Below are 20,217 nucleotides of genomic sequence, written 5' to 3'. Positions count from 1 at the left end.
GCAGGAAATTGTCCAATCCTTTCTTGAACCCCAGTACCGTACTCTGCCCTATTACGCCCTCTGGAAGCGCATTCCAGGTATCCACCACACGTTGGGTAAAGAAGAATTTCCTAGCATTAATTTTGAATCTGTCCCCTTTCAACTTTTCTGAATGTCCTCTTGTTCTTTTATTTTTTGAAAGTTTGAAGAATCTGTCCCTCTCTACTCTCTCTATGCCCTTCATGATCTTGTAAGTCTCTATCATATCCCCTCTTCTCCAGGGAAAAGAGTCCCAGTTTCTCCAATCTCTCAGCGTATGAAAGGTTTTCCATCCCTTTTATCAGACACGTTGCTCTCCTCTGAACCTTCTCGAGTAACGCCATATTCTTCTTAAGGTACGGCGACCAATATTGGACGCAATACTCCAGATGCGGACGCAACATCGCCCGATATAACAGCAGGATAACTTCTTTCGTTCTGGTAGTAATACCCTTCTTGATTATACCTAGCATTCTATTCGCTCTCTTAGCGGCCGCTGCGCACTGTGCCGTCAGCTTCATAATAAACAAAAATTCCCCAAATCCCATCCAACCTTCACAGCTGCACCAAAGTAAGGCAAACACAATCTAAATAAGTGGATGAAAGTAGCAACTTCACATATACGGTAACCTCCAAGACCTCCAATAGGTTAGAAAGAATAAAAAGCCATAAATAATTTCTTCTCATGTCCTATACAGGGCTAATATTACTATTAAATGAATAAGGCAGTTGCTTTGAAAGCCAAAATTGGAGGGTGAGGGGCACACATGCACGTGTTGCACCAGAGCTTTACTATCCAAGTAATGAAGGCCAAGTTCTGAGTGGAGATGTAGAGCCCACACACCACACGGTACCTAATGAAGGTTCAAGCAGCACTGTACCAAGTCAGAAATGCACCCCTTAGAGCTCATATCCAGCCCACTGCATCACAGCCAAGCAGGACAAAACAATTCTGGAGCCCACAACTCCCTTGTGCATCCGCACTGCCCGCATATAGCTTGCTATTGACCGATGCTCAGACTCATTTGTACTAGTCTACAAGACAGTGACATGGATAAACCACAGCAGTTGAGAATGGTAAAAAAAAAAAAAAAAAAGTCCTCCACTTGGTTAGCTTACCTGGATGAGGCAAGGAGAAGCAGCTGGAAAACAGGGATACATGAAAGGAGAGATCGAGGTAGAGGGTGGGTAAAAAGAGGCAGGAAGATAAATACTGGGAAGCACCAATTGCATAGGCTGACATGTCTACCATCCACTGGAGACTGAGAAATACTGAGTAGTTGTGGACTGCAAAGTATTCTTATAGGGTGATATCATCAAACAAGTGATTCTTGGTCTCCATCTTCTGGTAGGTGAGCAAAAAATATACTCATTGATCTGAGTGAGGGGTAGAATAGAAAAGGAAGGATTACACAGATGAAGAAGATGTAGAGGAAATAGAACAGATAAGATAAAGGAAATGAAAGGTAGAAAACACAGGAAAACAAAAGTGTTAGTCTGGCTCCCCCCCTCTCTGATTTTTGGGCTTTTTCAATTTGTTTCACATATTCACGTTTTTACCCCTCCCCCCTCCTTTTTAACAAGTGTCAAATCAAGTTTCTGCAGACTAAATTTTTGAGAGGCATGCTAATGAATTCACATCCTGGTTGGAACTGAAGGGAGGGAGACAGAGAACAGAACGGAGGGGTTACATAAGAGCTGAAAGATACACAACACAGGGAGGGCTGAAAAGAGATGAGACAGAAATGAAGGCGGTATTAGAAGCTAAGGAACAGAACCAAGGAGAAAGACAGAGCTTGCATTCCTGATGGTGGCAGCACCAGCACTGTGATCAAAATAATTCCTGGGGAACACACAACATAATCAGAATCTGGAGAATCCCCTATATCAGTGTTCCTGGGAAAAGAGTGAGTGTAATTGGGAGAGGAAGCTCTGCACCAGAGACAGCAGAGCAGGCAGGACGGAATTATGTGCTATAGCCACTGCTGATAGGTAAATAGAAGACTGAAAGTTTGTCCTTGAGATGAAGAGCCTTGCTGCCCCCTTTCCTAAAAAATGCTAGCTGGCTTTAAAGTCTTCTAAAAAGGATTCCCCACCCCCCTGCTAATACATTGCCCTTACTCTCTTGTGAGAACATTTGTTGTATGTGGAAGATAACACTGGAACAATAACATACTCTTTTAAAGCTGTGTTTCACATAAAAGCAATAGCACCCATCATTAAGGTTATACATTTGTGGTGCATCTCTTCTCTGCATCCATGCAGCAGGATGACTCAGCCTTAAGAGAAAGCAGAGTTCATACCCGTTGCCTGCTGAGTATCTGTCCAAACTCTTGGGAGGCACTCTGCAGTAATAATAATAATAATAATAATAATTTATTTTCTTATATACCGCCAAAGCCATGGTAGTTCGAGGCGGTTTACAACAAGAGGAGCTGGATAGTCAGCGAAAGTTACAAAATAGAATCAATGAATACAAGTACACTGGAAGCAAGTACAAATAAGAGGCGCTGGACAGTCAGCAATAAGTTACAATATAGTAGAACTGCCCGATTCTCGATTCAAATCAATTCACTGATTCACTCCAGCTGAATCAATTTATTTGTTTTTTTTAAATTCAGCTTCACCAATTCAGTGGTCAGATCTCAGCTCCTGCTCTCCAGCAGCAACAACAGGACCGCAATTGGCATGATGGTGCAGAAGAGGCAGCTGTAAGAGCAGATCTTCCACTTGCTAAACAGCCACTTCGAGAAGCAAATCATCAGCTCCTGCAGCTAATCCCACACCAATCTGAGGCAGGCGGCTATGAGCTGCAGGCACAGTTGTCAGAATGGGGGGACATGGGGCCAAGGCTTCCCTCAAATTGTGTTCTTCAGTTTCTCCTCATTCCCTCCCCCACTGCTCCCATTCCACACTTCTACCTTCTCAGCCGGCAGTGCTTTGCCTTATACGCAAGCACTGCCAGCTGGTTTGCGCAGTCAGTCGTAAACTTTCTAAAGTTCTTAAAGTGCAAGAGCGCTTTAGCAGCTGTCCATACTAGGGCTCCGTGGATGACACCACCCACGTGAGAATATGCTGCGTACTTGTCCTTGGATAAAGAGGAGGATTGCCTTCCCCCTTCACACACACACACATAAACCCCTTCTACTCACCCAATGAAACACGTTTTTATACAATGTTTCATGCAATCACATTTCAACTTATTTTTTTCCCCTCCTGTAAGGATTCACTAGTATTATCAAAAAGTTAAATCAAAATTAAAGAAGTGCTTTCAGAGTTAGCAAGCTAAGACTGAACTGAACTTGTTCCAGACTGCAGTCAAGAAATTAAGCCTGTTTCCAGTACAAATGATGACAGACTGGAAGAGAAGTTCAACTCTGGCCAAGCCTAACAGAAAGAGGAAGAAGTGGTCACAGCAAAAACAGACAGCAAAGATCAAGTTATACAGGGCTATTAGAAACCTTGAACCTACAAAGATGCTCAAAAGTGAACTGATAACAGAAATGCATGCATTCTATGCATGAACATCAGCATTTTATAAATTAGACCTGCACATTGCAGTCCCACCCCTAAGATCCACAACACACACTGTTAAAGAGAGAATTCTTCCACATATGAAACACAGAAAATGCTTAATAAAATTACCCCCCGTACTGAACTGCTGCCAGTTGGGGGGTGGGGAGTGTTATAGGGGTTGCTTGACTGCATCGGCGGGAGAGAGTGGGCATCCCTCCCACTGCCAAGGGGGTTTGTCAGTGGGGTTGCTTGGCAGTGGGAGAGAGTGGGCACATGACACTCCTATAAAACATGTGCTCAGGCGTGCTTTTGTTTCCCCCTTCCCCCCAAAAAAACCCCAACTATAATTTATGTGAATCTTGTAATTTTTTTTCATGAGCTACAGTCAAAACATACACCAGAGATGCACTTTCCAAGGTGCCTGCACAGTACCAGCACCCCTGGACAAGTCACCAAAAGCCAACGCCACGCTTAGAGAATCACTTGGCGATGATGAGGAATCTCCCGGAGTGCTCATTTAAATATTGCATGGCAGAATCAGAGACTGCTAGGTAGCTCAGAAAAGACCATGGTAAGCATTTTGATAATCCACTGCTAAAATGCATGCATGCTAAACTGGCTGGAGCAGGTTTAGCGACCGTGTTAAAGGCAATGTTAAGTTTTGAGAATCTTCCCCATAGATATTTACTAAAGTGACTTCCCACATGTCTATTTTACCTGTGACCCATGCCAATCTACTCTGCATATTACACCCTTGCAAATATATAACAAAAAGGGACCCATTTGCTGATGAGAACTGCCAAACCCCTCAACTCCAACATGTCAAACTAAAAGAAATATTTTTTTGTAGATGAGTCTAGTGGTCCTGAACCATACGGTCTTGTATCTGACCAGCAAGTTGCTTGCAGTAAACTGTCAATCATGTTTTCAACTCCACCTTCTTCCCAGTGAGCTGCTCCTGCCCCTTCAGTTTGTACAAAAGCAATCAAGTAGCACTGCAATGAAAGATATAACTGGAAATAGGGAAACAGGGAAGAATCCCTGACAATACAATTTGGTTCTGCTTTGCAACAAACATTACCAATAAACATACAAACAACTGTTATAAAAACAGATACAGAAACGTGTGCAACCACCACAAAGGAAAAATTATGTTCTTACCTGTTAATTTTCTTTCCTTTAGACGCAGCAGATGAATCCAGAGACCAATGGGATAGCCCACATCTACCAGCAGGCAGAGATAGAGAAACTGATTTACAGGTGGTCCTATTGGCTGGCACTCCTCCTGTTTATCCAGTATAGCTCCTTGCCCAAGCATCCATAACCATCAATAGGCATAGCATGTAAAAAACTTATTTCCCATAACAAATCTCAAAATGCAATAATACAGAAAACAACCTGCCATAATAACAAACTGCGAAAGTTGCAAAAGAAAAAACCGAGAGACAATATCCAGAAAGGGTGGGGCTCTGGATTCATCTGCTGCGTCTAAGGGAAAGAAAATTAACAGGTAAGAACATAATTTTTCCTTCCCTAGCAACAGCAGCAGATGAATCCAGAGACCAATGGGATGTAGCAAAGCAATCCTCAATCTGGGTGGGAAGCAAACGCCGCCTCCACAACAACCGAAGTACAAAACGCCCCTACCGCATGCGCCCCCACATCCAAGCAGAAATGCGGAGAGAAAGCACACTCGGAAGACCAATGAGTCGCGAGACAAATCTCCTCCAAGGAAAAAACCTCTGGGCCGAGCCCAAGAAGTAGCCATCGCTCCAGCGGAATGGTCATGAAGTTCTTTCGCCAACCGCTTCCCTGCCAGCAAGCAAGCATAAAGAATGTCCTCCTGGACCCATTGAGCGATGGAGGCTTCGGACGCTGCCATACGTTTGAGGCGTCCCTTGAAGTATACAAAAAGGAGATATAAACAACTAAAAGTCGTTAGAAACCGAGCTCGCAGAGAACGCTACGTACGTATCAAAAAATGCAGTGAATAAAAGCACTGCTCCCAATTTCTCCTCCCAGGAAGAAGGAAGGAAAAGCGAGCATGACATAAAAGAAAAGACACCCCCGTAGAAAGAAATAGTGGTACCATCCGAACTGATAACCCATATTTCAGAAATCAGAAATAGGAATCCCCGTTAAACAAGGCCTGCAACATAGAAAACTGCAGAGCTGAAGCCATGGCCACAAGAAACCCCATGTTCAACGGCACAGCCCTTTAGAGTCCCAAAAGACAAGGACGAAATGAAACCTTCGGTAAACTGAGAAGAAGTACGTGAAGATTGTACTCCAAACCGGGCTTTCTAAGAGGCGCATGAATATACCGCACTCTGTTTAGGAACTGAACTACATGAAGCTGAGAAGTAAGCGAAGAGCAACATACCTAGCCCTTGTAACAAGCCAAGAATGGCACTAGAAGCTGAAGGGAATTGAACGCTAAGCCCTCGGCAATACACTTGTGCCAAAAAGGAACTCTGGAGTGGTTCAAACGTTAAGAAGCACCCAAGAAAGGAAAAACCTCCAAAAGGAAGCAGAAGCCACAGGAGAAGACTTCCGTAGCACCTGGATAAGAGAAGAAACAACCTGCTTCGCATAACCCTTACACGTCAGCCAAGATTTTTCAAAAAACTAGGTCGTAATACTAAAGTAGTACAAATATCCATGTCGATCGGACCCTAGGCGAGCAAAGCCGGAGATACCAGGAAACTTCTTAGTCCGGCTGTCGAAAGGCTCATCAAATCCGCATAGTAAGGATGACGCCGCCAATCCAGAGATTCTACAAATACTGTGCCCGGAAAGCGAGCTCGAGATGGCAAATCCAAGCCATCATCAGCCAGCGGAAAACACTGAAAAAGAGAAGGCAGAGGCGAGAAAGGAGCCATGCAGATACCCCCTCTAACTCTCACTCCCTGGGCCCGCCGAAGAAGCTAGGAAGCTTAGAATTGAGAGACGAGGCCATGAGGTCTAGGTCAAGGAGATCTCACGTCCATAAAAAGAGATAGAACGCCTGAGCCACAAATCTCAATATCCAGGATGCAGAATATTACACTATTACTAACATGCACACTTTCCAGAGCGTACACAGCGCTGTACACTAACATACAAGAAATGGGCCATGCTCAGATTCCGCAGAGAGAAAGTCTATCCAAACTCTTATCCTGATCCATAAAAGGATCTGCCAACAGAAGACGAAGATGAGAGTCCACCCATTGGAGCATACCAACTTCACCTGCCAACTGAGTACAACACCTACTGCCCAAGCTGTAGAGAAACACCCCCATCCTAATACTGACCAAAAGGACCCTCAGCGGCAATCCGGAAGAATGATCTGAAGCTCCAGAACGGTAGCCTGACCCTGCTCAAGAGTAGAAGAATGAACAAGTACTGAGTTGCCTCTGAAGACCAGACTCCTGGAGCTGAGGATGGAAGCCACCGAGCCCCCCAACCCGACAGCCCGGGATGGTCGGTGGTCATGAACTAGTCCAGCAAAGACCGAGGCATGCCTTGAAAAGAGAAATCGCGCTGAGCCACCAAATCACACAGAGCGATGCAGGAGGAGCATACCAAATAATTGGAGCCATGAGATACCGGGAACCACCGGAACAAAAGCGACTGCTGTAGCGTAAGAAGGGGAAAGCAAGCCGAAGTTCCCAGTGGAGTCAGCAATATGGATCCCAGAAACTGTACAGAATCCCATACTCTTGGTCATGGTAAGCGAAGGAGAATACCAATCTGAGACCGAGACCCCCACGCCCAAGTCTCCAGAAAGAAACACATGTCTCTCCTATATGAATAAAAACATTACCCCGATATACCTATAAATAGTACAGGAGAAAAGAGCGCTGTGCAAATTCGAAGATGCACGTGTAAAGAACTGAGGAAAAGATACCACCCTTTTCGTGTCAGTCAAATGGCTCGACTGGAAGTCGTCCGAATCAAGCAGGCAGTCAAGAAGAAATTAGATGAATCGCCTGGTAGTGCCAAAACGGTACCACCGCCCACATCAGCTAAAACGTTCGTGAAGCCTTGGGTAGGCGAAATGGCATGTGCCAAAACCGAAAGCGCTGCTCCAAGAGAGGCAGGCAAACCAAGTGCCGATTCAGAGTCCATAGAGAAAATGTAAATATACTCCCAGGTTGTCTGCAGAAATGTGTAACCCCGAGAAACTAATTCAGCAGAATGGGATCCAGCCTGCCCAATGCCCCCGTCTCAGGCACCATGCAGTAAGTGGAACAATGTCCTTTAGTTCCCGAAGAACTACAAGAACTGTCCTGAAGAACAGTAACACTGAAAAGGGAAACATAAAACATAGAGACTCCAAGAACGAACTGGAAACCTGAGGAGGATGCAAAGACGCAAGCATCCTGAAAAATCTTCACAGCCCCCTGACCTGACATTATAGCGTCTTCTCCCTCATGAGAAAGCCTGAAGAGTCATTGGAAGAAGTCAAGATCCCCTCAGAATGAAGTGCAGAAGGTCAGGGAATGGCAGGATGAGACTGTAGGATCTGCAAGAAAATTCTCCTAGGAAAAACCAAGTTTCACAATGTAAAGAGGAATATACAGGAACCATGAAAACAGTACTAACCCCATGCAACATGAGCGAAATACTTATGTCCTTTAAAGAGAATACGTACTAGACTCAATCAAGATGCTGCATCTACCGCCCCGTGGAAAACAGCATCCTTACAGGTATCAGACAAAGCTCACATCGCTAATGAGAGCTTCAGGGATGAGGCTAACAGCCACATAGCGTGTGATCCTCCGCGGGTTTGATAGAATAGGTAACTGGCTCCTGGTTAAAAGGAGCTGTACAGCCCTTCCTGTCTGGTCGGTGGGCCCGTCTAGCATGTGCCATGAGAAAATGGTGACAGGAGAAACCAGCGTGATAAGCATGGAAATCTGAAGTCCAGGCCCCCTCAGAAATAGAGAAAGAGAGTCCTGGCCGCAGGAAGATGCGCAGTGTCATTATGCCCATAGAGACAGCCCGAACTTGGAAACTGTTTGTACTACCTTTAGGCATATATATCCTGTGCCACTACTAGACACATGCAGCTCAGCACAGAGGCCCAAATATGGACAGTTACCAACAGACAAAGGCTCAATCTGCAGGGACCCCAAGAGAGACAATGAGATACCTGTGTGAAATACAGGGCACTATCTTACTGTTGATCTCACCGTGCCGTGAGTTGCCGTATGTCGCCCCAGTCCGGGGACAAACCGAGACTGGGTGACCTAGCCCAGGTCAGAGTCTCTCTGGTAAACCTCTTGAGTGCTAACCCCAGAGTCCGATTAAACAAGCAGCTTCCTTCAAGGGAGTACAGCAGGAACACAGACATAGACATATAAATCTGCCCAAGCTTGTCCCAAAGCTGGTGAAACACATACAACATGTCTGAACCGGAAAGGAGAGAAGCCCCGGCATACCCTGACCAAAGACAGCTGGAAACAAACTACCGGAACGCTGCAGCTCTCCCGCCATCGCCGGAGACCCAAGTGCACGCCTGATTCTCGCTGACACGTGGTCGCTGCATCAACGCTCCTAGAAACATAGCCGGATTCGAGCCCCGCAAAATTTGCCCTGCTGCGGCTTGCATAGAAAGAAAATCAGACTCGGGGAATAACCAGAAGAACGGCCCACAGCGCCGGAAAAAACATGTCCCATCTCATGCGCGCTGCTATAAACCGACACCTACACAATCAGCTGCACATGGCCGTGACCAACACCGATGAAAGAGAGCCTCAGAATAAACAGGACTACTGCTGCACTGAAACCCAACAATGAGAACAAGTACGAGCATGAAATCGCATCGCTACTGCCGCGCTGTAACCAACAAGGAAACCAAGCGCGGGAAACCATGCAAAGGGCGGGAAGTTCCGGCTCCCTCCATGGATTTCTAGTCATAAAACTTAGCCTCAATAAAATATCCATACCTTAAATGTACGATGACCGAACCCACAGTACTAAGACTCCCAAACAGAACCTGAAGTTCAAACAACCGTAAAAGCCAGATATACTCACAAGCTTGTTGTTAGGGCCGGTTGAAGCCAGTTTGCAGCAAAAGCATGACAGAATGTAGCAACTGTGGTCTCTTTTTTTTTTTTTTTTTTTAAACAGAGAAGGGAAAGAAGAAAAAAACTGATACCCAGTCAGACCCTCTAGCAATGGAGGGAGGGTGAGGCAGGGACCTGGGGGGGCCCAGGTGTAACCCCTAAAGCCGGCACCATTCAGCCGGACACCCCTGTCTCACTGAAGAGAAAATCTCAACAGGAGAAATAGCATTGCCAGCTCACTGAAGAGAAACCTCAACAGGAGAAACAGAATGGCAGTCTCACTGAAGAGAAACCTCACTGAAGAGAAAATAAAGTTCCAGTCACAGCCAGAATTCAGGAGCTAGTTGAATAGCGACCTTTTCCTGCTGGGAGATAGAGAATACTGGATAAACAGGAGGAGTGCCAGCCAATAGGACCACCTGTTAATCAGTTTCTCTATCTCCGCCTGCTGGTAGATGTGAGCTATCCCATTGGTCTCTGGATTCATCTGCTGCTGTTGCTAGGGAAACTTATATAAAGCTCATAGTTACTCGCATGTCCCGCTATCTAGTGGAGACTTGAAGCATTCTATACACCGTCTTGAACAAGTCTCTTTCTTTTATTTTCCAGCTCTCCTTGGAAGGCAGAGATTTCTCCAGGACCAGACTGATTCCAAGGAAGAACGCAGGTGAAGCCCACATATAAGGCGGGGCTTCAGGAAAACCAGACACATCTACAAGAAAGAAGACTATTGAGGTAAGAATCTAATCTTTTTTTCTAGTGCAATGTGTCTAGTGGTCCTGAACCATAGTGACATACCAAAGCAGTCCCCAATATCTAGGGCAGGCCAAAGGACCCAAAAGCAGCATCTTTCCTGGCTGTCTCGTACACCCTGTAATGTAGAACCTGGTGAAGGTATGGAGGATAGGCCAGCTCTCGTGAGTCCTGCAAGAGCAGGCGGTAACCATTCAGGGAGCAGCGCAGGGCCGGAGCTCAAAAAGCTCACTCTTGTGTGCCGGCCTGGGTGCGCCGTTGGCTACTGGTTGCAAGATCGGAAGGAGGGACTCAAGTGCGGAAAGCTCGCTTCTGCCCATACACCACCAGGGAACAGGTATGTGGGGGGAGGGGGGAAATTGTTAGTATCGGCCAGGATGGGAGGGACCCTTCCTGTCCTGATCTAATGGCAGGCCTGAAGCAAGTCCGGGAGGGTGTCAGGTGGTCACTGGGTGATGACCCGAATATAGGACGAGACCCCAATTTTTGGGCCATTTTCTTGGCCCCATAATCTCGTCCTATATTCAAGTATATATGGCATTTTTAAAAATTATGGAACGCTTAAAACTAAGCAACATTTTTGGAAACACAAACATAATAAAATACAAAAAATTTCTCTTAATATCAAATATCAGAAAACAAACAATAACCTGAAATTGAATTCCAGAGATTTTTTTTACCAGCGATGGAAAAAATAGACTTTTTAGATTTTGCATAACGAATCCCATTTTCTTTTAGACCGATTAGTGACACCAGGCACGTTAGGGTCGAGAGTGTGGGTTTTCAAGATCGGTCTGATGACCGCTGATTTCCAGTTTGTGGGTACTATGCCTGTTTGTAGAGAGGTGTTGATGACAGAAAGGATGGAGTCCACAAAGGTGTCTTTCACTGCCACTAGGAGGCACGGCAGACAGAAGCCCAGGTTGGAGCCAGAAGGGCAAATAGTTTCTAGTATATCAGCGATGTCATCATGGGAGACAGTTTCAAAGTGAGTTAGGTTCCCAGTTGTAGTTTTAATTATCTTGTCTGAGTCACAGGAGAACAATATCTATAGGGTAGTGCAGTGTTTTTCAACCTTTTTTGGGCAAAGGCACACTTGTTTCATGAAAAAAATCACGAGGCACACCACCATTAGAAAATGTTAAAAAATTTAACTCTGTGCCTATATTGACTATATATAAAGTAATTCTCTTGAATAGGAATCAAATAAACACAAAGAAAGTATTTTATAATTACTTTATTATGAAATATTAAGTAAACAGAATAGTGAAAAATTATAAAATACTTTATTCAGTGCGAAACCTGGGCCTGTTTGGCTGAACACAAAGCTGATATTCTGGCTGGAATCGAAGAAAGACACACACGTAGCTCTTCGTCAACAGCCGTTACCTTCACCGCCCCGTCACCGTCACCCCTTTCACCGCCCCGTCACCGCCACTGCCATCCCATTCACCGCCCCGTCACCGTCCCTGCTGCATCCATATAAGCCTTAGTACTGTAATATTTAGCTTATTCCTTTCTTATAAATCAAAGTTCCTGCTGCTGAACTAGAGAAAGAGATGTTCAGCTGGCAGGGCTTTGTTTATAAATTTTTATCAACACAACTAATATACTATTTTATCCTAAAGCAAAAAATAAATAAATAAATATAATTTTTTTTTCTACCTTTGTTGTCTGGTTTCTGCTTTCCACATCTTCTCATTCAATTCCTTCCATCCACTGTGTGTCTTCTCTCTACGTCTTCCATTTGCTGTTACTGTGCCTCTCCCTTCACCCCCCCCCCCCCAATTGGTCTAGCACCCATCTTCTTCCCTCCGCTCCCCCATAGTCTGGCATCTGTCTTCTTCCCACTCTGTCTTCCACATTTCCCTTCGGGGTCTGTTCCTCTCCACCCTCCTTCAATGTCTGTCCTATTCCTTTCCACCACCACCCTTCCCTCCCTCCTTTACCATCTGTTCCTTTCTACTACCCTTCAGCTCCTCTCACGTGGCTTATCTATCTACCTTCCTCCCTCTTATTTTCATGGCACGTTACAATGTAATTTGTGCAAGCCACTGGAGCCTGCGAGCTCGGTCCCTATCCCATCCCCACAAACCATCTCGCTTCTGTGCTCCTATTTTCTCCATTTCTAATATCTCCCCTATGTATCTGTCATTGCCCCCCCCCCCTGTGTCCATATTCCATCCCCATGGCATGTCCCCTTTATGTCTCTGTCCCTATGCCCCATGCACATAATTTCCCCTCTTTCTGTTACCTTCCTGTGTCCAGATTTCCCCTATCTTCCTCTTCCATACCAGTGTGTCTCTTCTTTTCAACCCCATCTAGCTTTTTTCCCTCTTTCTTCCCCCCCCCTGCTTCTAGCATCTGGCTCACCTGCCTGTCCTTCCCTTTCTTTCCTGCTGTGGGTTTTTCTTTCCGTCTTCATCCCCTTGGCCCAGAATCCTTTTCCCTTTCACTCCCTCCTTCCAATTTGAGCCGGGAACACGAGCGATCGCACGGTCCCCGCAGCCACCACTCGCCTGCCCAATCGATCCTACTGTTTAGCCAGCTCTCTCCCTTCACCTCACCTTAGTTTGTAGGTTTTGTTTTTCGGCGACATGCACGCTTTCCCAAAGAGCCGCGCACGCGCGGCTGCTCAGTGTTCAATCTTCTGCTCTGCTGCAACTTCCTATTTCCGGTTGCGTCAGAGCAGAAGATCGAAACTGAACAGCAGCGGGGACCGGGGGAGTCTCATGGGAGCGCGTGCGGGACCCGGCCTGAGGCCTAATCAGTGTCTGCACTGTACGGCACACCAGGCAACATCTCGCGGCACACTAGTGTGCCGCGGAACAGCGGTTGAAAAACACTGGTGTAGTGGAGTCGAGGTGAGACCATATTTTGTCTACTTTGTCGTATCAGTATTGCATATATGGTAAAAGTGTCCAAAAATGCAGAGGGTCAGGGTCAAATTTTAAAATAAGATCTTGAGGGATAAAGGCAGAGCATTTTTCTTCTAGTTGCTACCACAGGAGTGATACATTTACATTCATTCTTCTTTAGTAAGAGCTGGAGGAAAAAGGGTCTTGAGACACAGGCAGAGTATATCCTGAAATTTGACCTGGATGTTTTTAATCTAATAATTACTGCAGTGAGCTGAGAACTTGGGGAACAGAGTTTGATTCCCACTATGGCTCTTTGTGAGCTTGGGCAACCACTTGACCTTCTACTATCTCAAGTATAAAACTTAAATTGTGAGAGTTCACTAGGGACAGAGAAATAGTACCTATGTATAATAAATGTAACATAGTAGATGACAGCAGATAAAGACCTGAATGGTCCATCCAGTCTGCCCAACCTGATTCAATTTAAATTTTTTTATTTTTAGCTATTTCTGGGCAAGAATCCAAAGCTCTACCCGGTACTGTGCTTGGGTTCCAACTGCTGAAATCTCCATTAAAACCTACTCCAGCCCATCTACACCCTCCCAGCCACTGAAGTCCTCCCCAGCCCATCCCCCACCAAATATCCATACACAGACACAGACCGTGCAAGTCTGCCCAGTACTGGCCTTAGTTCAATATTTAATATTATTTTCTGATTCTAGATCCTCTGTGTTTATCCCACACTTCTTTGAACTCAGTCACAGTTTTACTCTCCACCACCTATCTCGGGAGCGCATTCCAGACATCCACCACCCTCTCCGTAAAGTAAAATTTCTTAACATTGCCCTTGAATCTACCACCCCTCAACCTCAAATTATGTCCTCTGGTTTTACCATTTTCCTTTCTCTGGAAAAGATTTTGTTCTACGTTAATACCCTTCAAGTATTTGAACGTCTGAATCATATCTCCCCTGTCTCTCCTTTCCTCTAGGGTAAACTGCTTTTGGATGTGCCATAGAAGTGGTATATCAAATCCATGAACCTTTACCCTAAAAGTAAGATGAGGACTTTGACGACTGTAGCCAAAATCCTGTTAGCAAAGAAATGGAAGACATTTCTTATATCAGGTCAACTGGAGATAGAAAAAGATCTCTCAAAGTTTCTGCTCAAAGTAAGCTTACGGCCAATTAGATGAGGTTGATTAGTGTTCTTCAGAGATACATAGGCTCCATCTGATGATCCTTCTCAGCAGAAATGGCACCATATACCCAAGAAGGGCATAAAAGATTACATGTGACCAGTCCTATAGCTGGCGGCTAAGCGGAGGGGAAGAAAGGAGGCAGTTTGGCAGTTTGAGGTTGATCCTGTTTGAACGTTGCTAAAATGGAGCTGTGTAGTTTTCTTGTGTACGCTGAAAAATATGCTAAATAGAAGAGATTTATAAAATCGGGGGGGGGGGGGGGGGGAGGGGGGAAAACCCTGGGTAATTTTGAATAAAGGCTCAATGCAAGGTAGCCAAACAGGAATGAGTTTCAAATGAGCTCAAAACCCAAGGGAGTGCAGGGACACCGCTAGATAAAAAGTCTTTTTTTTTTTTTTTTTGAAGCATCAAGCATTTAAAATTGATTGAAGTATAATCTTCTTTTACCAGTTTCATTTCAGATTTGTTTCTACCTGCATAGGATTAATATTTTAGCTGTATAGTAATTCTTTGTGTATCACAGGTTCTTTTAACAATATTTAAGCTTCTATGCATAGCAATGTATCAAAGGACAATCTGACCCAGAATCACACAGCTTTTCACAAACTTATTTCTACAGTTCACCGGAGCTTTAAAGGAATATTTTCACACAGCAAACAATACCCAAAACTTTGAGTGCAGCTGAACAGTGCTGAAATTCAGTTTTGTGCCCCCTCATCAGGTACCATTTCCCATCATTCAGATATGCTTGAGCTACATCTGCTGATGCTAGTCTCACATCTGTACAGCTCACACCACATTCAAGGCTTTTCAATTGCAGGATGAAACAGCCAGAGATGATTATGCAGAAAGAACATATTTCTGATGCTTCTGCTGCTGAGCAATTTATCATAAAAGCAGAAAAGAAAAAGGAGTCTCACCATGCCACATCGAAACGGAAGCCAAGGCCAAATATTGTGTAGCAAGTACCTGAAAAACAAAAATCAAACAGCCAAAATCAAGCTCATGAGGTAACTAAAACTGACAAAGCATTAGCTTGGCAACTCTGCAAACACAGAAACAGAAAATGAAGGCAGATAAAGCCTATATAGCATGGCCTACCCAGTCTGTCCACCCATACCTCTACTATCCCTTCCTCTCCCTTAGAGATCCTATGTAATTGTCCCAGGTTAGTGAAGTGTCCTGAGATCCAGGGGAACCGCATTTGAGCCCAACTGCAGCTCCTTATGACACTGAACAAGTCATTTATACCCCCCTTCCCTTTTACAAAAGTACACTAGCGTTTTTAGCACCGGCCGCACCAGTAACAACATCGATGCTCATAGAATTCCAATGAGCATTGGAACTGTTACTGCTGCGGCTGGCACTAAAAACGCTAGTGCACTTTTGTAAAGGGGGGGGGGTTAACTCTCTATTGACTTACGTAACTATTAAAGTACCTGTATATAATATGTAAACTGCTCTGATTGTAACCACTGTGAGGCAATATATTAAATCCCATCCCCCATGTTTTCTTTAATTCCAATATGGTCTTCTTCTCCACAACCTCCACCAAAAGGCTGTTCCATACACCCACCATCCTTTCAGTATAGAAATATTTCCTTTGTTCTCCAAGTTTGTCCCCTTTCATTTTCATGATATCCCCTAATTCCAGAGCTTCGTTCAACTGAAATTTGACTTCTCCTGTGTATTTTGCCACACATGGATAAAGAAGTTTCAATACCCTCTCCCACTCCCCTCTCCCACCTTTCTTCCAAAGTATACACAGTATGGTGGGATTTTTCATGCACATCAGAAAGCAGCGATATGACTTTTTGCACTTCAGAAAATGAAGTGGCTAGAGTTGTAATTAGCCACTTTAATGGGGAGAGTGCATAGGCCATTTTGATCTCCATTATCTATTAAATAACTATCCACAACCCAAATTTGTGTTTTCTTTACACAGCAGTAATAACTAACCCCCCCTTTTACAAAGCCACCTCTGACGTTCATAGGAATTCTATGAGTATTGGAGCTAATGCTGCCGCGGACAGCGATAAAAAAGCCTAACGTAGCTTTGTTAAAGGGGGGGGGGGGGGGTAAGTTCCTACCAATGTCGACTTACTCAATTCATGGGTGAATTGGGTCTTACTCCCAAAGTCACCCTTCTTTGTGTTTTAACATTTTGTTTATAATGACTTGGTACTTTGAGAGGTAATATAAAGTTTGTAGGCAGATCTATAAAAAATGTGAACCACCTACTAAACACAACAGCATTGTCAAAAGTGGCAGAAAAGCGATAAAAATGTTTGTGTGTTCTAGTTGCACATCATCATCCTTAACTTGGAAGTTATGCTGAACAGTGAGGTAAAATCATTGCAAAAAACAAAACAAAACCCAGCAACCAAAAAACAAGCAAACAGTCAAGCTGTCTCTCAAAAACAACAAACCATACTTTAAGAGAAGTATTATACAAAAATATTTTTTTAGAAAACTGAATTTGTCTATTATCACAGAGGGGCCAATGCAAAAAGCTATCACAAGCCAAATTGCTCAATTACTGCAGGGTTACTGGATGCACAACGCAGAAAGGGACTGAGCACTATGCGGTACATACAGGCACATACTGCCATTAAAATGAATGGTAAAGAGGCCATTAAGAAAACAGTGAGTAGGTTTAAATGATCACTATTCTCAATGGAGAAGGGCAAATAGTGGTGTTCCCCAGGGGTCTGAGCTGGGACCACTACTTTTAACATATTTATCAATGATCTAGAGATGGGAATAATTAGTGAGATAATTAAATTTGCTGATGACACAAAGTTGTTCAATTGCAAGAGGATTGTGAAAAATTTGCAAGAGGACTTTGGGAGACTGAAGACTGGGCGTCAAAATGGCAGATGATATTTAATGTGAGCAAGTGCAAAGTGATGCATGTGGGAAAGAGGAACCAGCTATGTGATGCTGGTTTGCAGTCACTGCCTAGGAAAAGGATCTAGGTGTCATTGTTGAGGATACATTGAAACCCTCAGCTCAATGTGAGGCGGCTGCAAAGAAAGTAAATAGAATGTTAGAAATTATCAGGAAATGAATGGAAAACACCGGGAGGGCGGGCTACTGGGCTTGAAAGACCATTGGTCTGGCCCAGTGGGGCTATTCTTGTGTAAAATGTTATAATACCCTTGTATTGCTCTATAATATGGTCGCAACTCAAATACGGTGTGCAGTTCTGGTCAACGCATCTCAAAAAAAGATATAGCAGAATTAGAAAAGATACTGAGAAGGGCGACAAAAATTATAAAAGTGATGGGACGACTTACCCATGAGGAAAGGCTAACGTGACTAGGGCTCTGAAGAAAGCCACAGCAAGAGCTGAAACACTTGCACAAGGTACCACCAGGACAGCTGCAAGAACCGTAATCAAAACACTATGAATATGCACAAGGTTAAATTTGCATGCACTGCCTCCATTTTATTCAAATATATCTTATGCAAATTGTGTAGATCTAGGAAAACAGAGTGGACTGAGATTCCTTAAGAACTGGGTTGAGAAACCCTGGCCTAGAGAGGACCGTTTACCGTGGTAAACCGTGGTCACCACAGTAAATCCGCAGGAATGGAGACATTTGCAACTGGTTTACCACAGGAATGGGGACAAGACCTATCACTGCCCTGCAGGAATGGGGACAAGACCTTTCACCGCCCTGCGGTAGCAGTGATAAGTCTTGCTCCCATGGTAAAAAAAATTGTGCCCATGTCAGACTCTGCATCTCCTCTCCAGCTCCTCTTGTGCCTATTTTACCTTCAGGAAACAGCCATGCCACGATGAAGACAGAAGGAACCCAAAACCAAAGCCTGAGACCAATGTGATTTGAAGAATAAAATTACCAGACAACAAAAGGTTGAAAAAAATTGATTTTATATTTTGTGATTAGAATATTTCAGATTTGAAATATGTATCCTGCTAGAGTTGGTAAAGGAGGTTCAAAGGCAATTAGGGGACACTGTCAACTACAGCCGTCTTTCTTGTGATCCCACCAAGGAATTACAAGAAATTATTATTCAGATAGTTGACAACGCATGGGCACAGGGAATGATCACCAAGGCAGAAAAACGGTTTTTATTACCTATTAGCCCAAGAACCCCTGTCTTCTATACTGTTCCCAAGATCCATAAATCCCTCACATCTCCTCCGGGCAGACCTATAGTCTCCCTGAAGAACACCATACTAGAACCTTTGTCCCAATTTCTCGATTATTTTTTGCAACCCTTTGTTTGTCAGGCTAGATCCTATATTAAGGATACTTCAGATTTCCTTCGAAGAATCGAAGGGATTGGTCTTCTTCCTTCTAACTGCATCCTGGTAACTCTGGACGTTGTGTCCCTCTATACAAGCATACCTCAGACCGAAGCTCTCAACGTCGTCGAGTCCACTTTAGATCAACGGGACACTTCAGACAGAGTTTCCACCAAGTTCCTGTTGGACCTAGCTACCCTAGTTCTCACTAGGAACTATTTTAAGTTCGATCAAGATTTTTTTCAACAAAATCAAGGGGTAGCCCTGGGCACCACGGCTGCCCCTAGTGTAGCTAACTTATTTATGACTAACTTTGAGGAACAATATTTATATGTCCATCCTTATTTTCAACAGATGGCCTGCTGGTTTAGATTTATAGATGATATTTTTTTCATCTGGACATCATCTAAGGAGTCCCTCCAGCTTTTCATTTCTTGGATTAATTCCCTTACAACCAACCTTAAGTTCACTCACACCTGTCATACTCATAATATCTCCTTCTTAGATACTGAGGTTATTTGTGAAGAGGGCAGTCTTTCCACCAGGATGCACCACAAACATACTGAAAAAAACAACTTTTTATCTTATGCCAGTTGTCATCCTAGACGCCTTAAAGCGGCGATTCCGATAGGCCAATTCTTACGGGCAAGGAGGATTTGTACCAATTTATACGATTTTCAAATCAAAGACAGAATTTTAAAAGATAAATTCCTGAACAGAGGCTATCCTGAATCTGTTATCCGGAAAGCCTATTTGCGCGCTTGTTATGCCAACAGAGACCTTCTTCTTATTCAAAAAAATAAAGAGACATCTACTAATCAAGTTTGTGTTATCTCCCATTCAACTCATTCTGCTCTGGTAGCCCAGAGTTTAAATAAACATTGGCATGTCTTACAACTACATCCGGCTTTCAAAGATCACCCATGCATTGCTTTCACCAGAGGCAGAAATTTATCTGAACATCTTGTTTCCTCGGACTTTACCATCTATCATTCTCCATCGACAACAGAGGGAAGTCACGGCCCTTGTGGTCGCTGCTCGGTGTGTACCACTTCTCATCAAGGCAATTCATGGACACATCCTAAAACTCTGCGGAACTATCAATTGAGAGCAGTGACATCGTGTGTTTCCACATACGTAGTCTATGTAATTTCCTGCCCTTGTGGTTTAATCTATGTAGGCTGTACTAGTCGGGCTATCAGAGTTAGATTAATTGAACATCGGAGTTGTCTCAAAACCGAAAAGCTAACTGCCCCTATGGTGGCTCATAATCTAAAACACCACCATACATTTGTCCAACTCAGGTGGTGTGTATTGGAACAAATTCCTATTACCTTCAAGGGAGACAGACAAAATCATCTATTGGTCAGAGAGAACTTTTGGATTTTCAACTTACGAGCATTCTCTCCTCATGGCCTGAATGAGAATGTTGATAAATGTTTCACATAAAGGTTATTTTCGTATTACTTTGATTCTCATGTATTGTCGACATCTCCCAAACGTCACCACGTATGCGTTGTTTCAGGTGGGGCTCTTTAAA

The 20,217-nt window shown here is 44.1% G+C and overlaps 1 protein-coding gene across 1 annotated transcript in view; it reads right to left on the bottom strand.

The window, feature by feature from the left end:
* Window positions 1–20,217, bottom strand: part of ATP6V0B (ATPase H+ transporting V0 subunit b) — an 87,031-nt gene that overhangs the window by 42,229 nt on the left and 24,585 nt on the right. Inside the window, exon 2 of the mRNA XM_033916843.1 lies at window positions 15,322–15,370. Coding sequence (XP_033772734.1) covers window positions 15,322–15,370 — 49 coding nt within the window. The remainder of the gene's footprint in view (window positions 1–15,321; window positions 15,371–20,217) is intronic.

This window comes from Geotrypetes seraphini, chromosome 12 (assembly GCF_902459505.1).
Source record: "Geotrypetes seraphini chromosome 12, aGeoSer1.1, whole genome shotgun sequence".
Lineage (NCBI taxonomy): Eukaryota > Metazoa > Chordata > Amphibia > Gymnophiona > Dermophiidae > Geotrypetes > Geotrypetes seraphini.
Note: the sequence above shows the minus strand (reverse complement) of the source record. Positions and strands in the feature narration are given on the sequence as shown.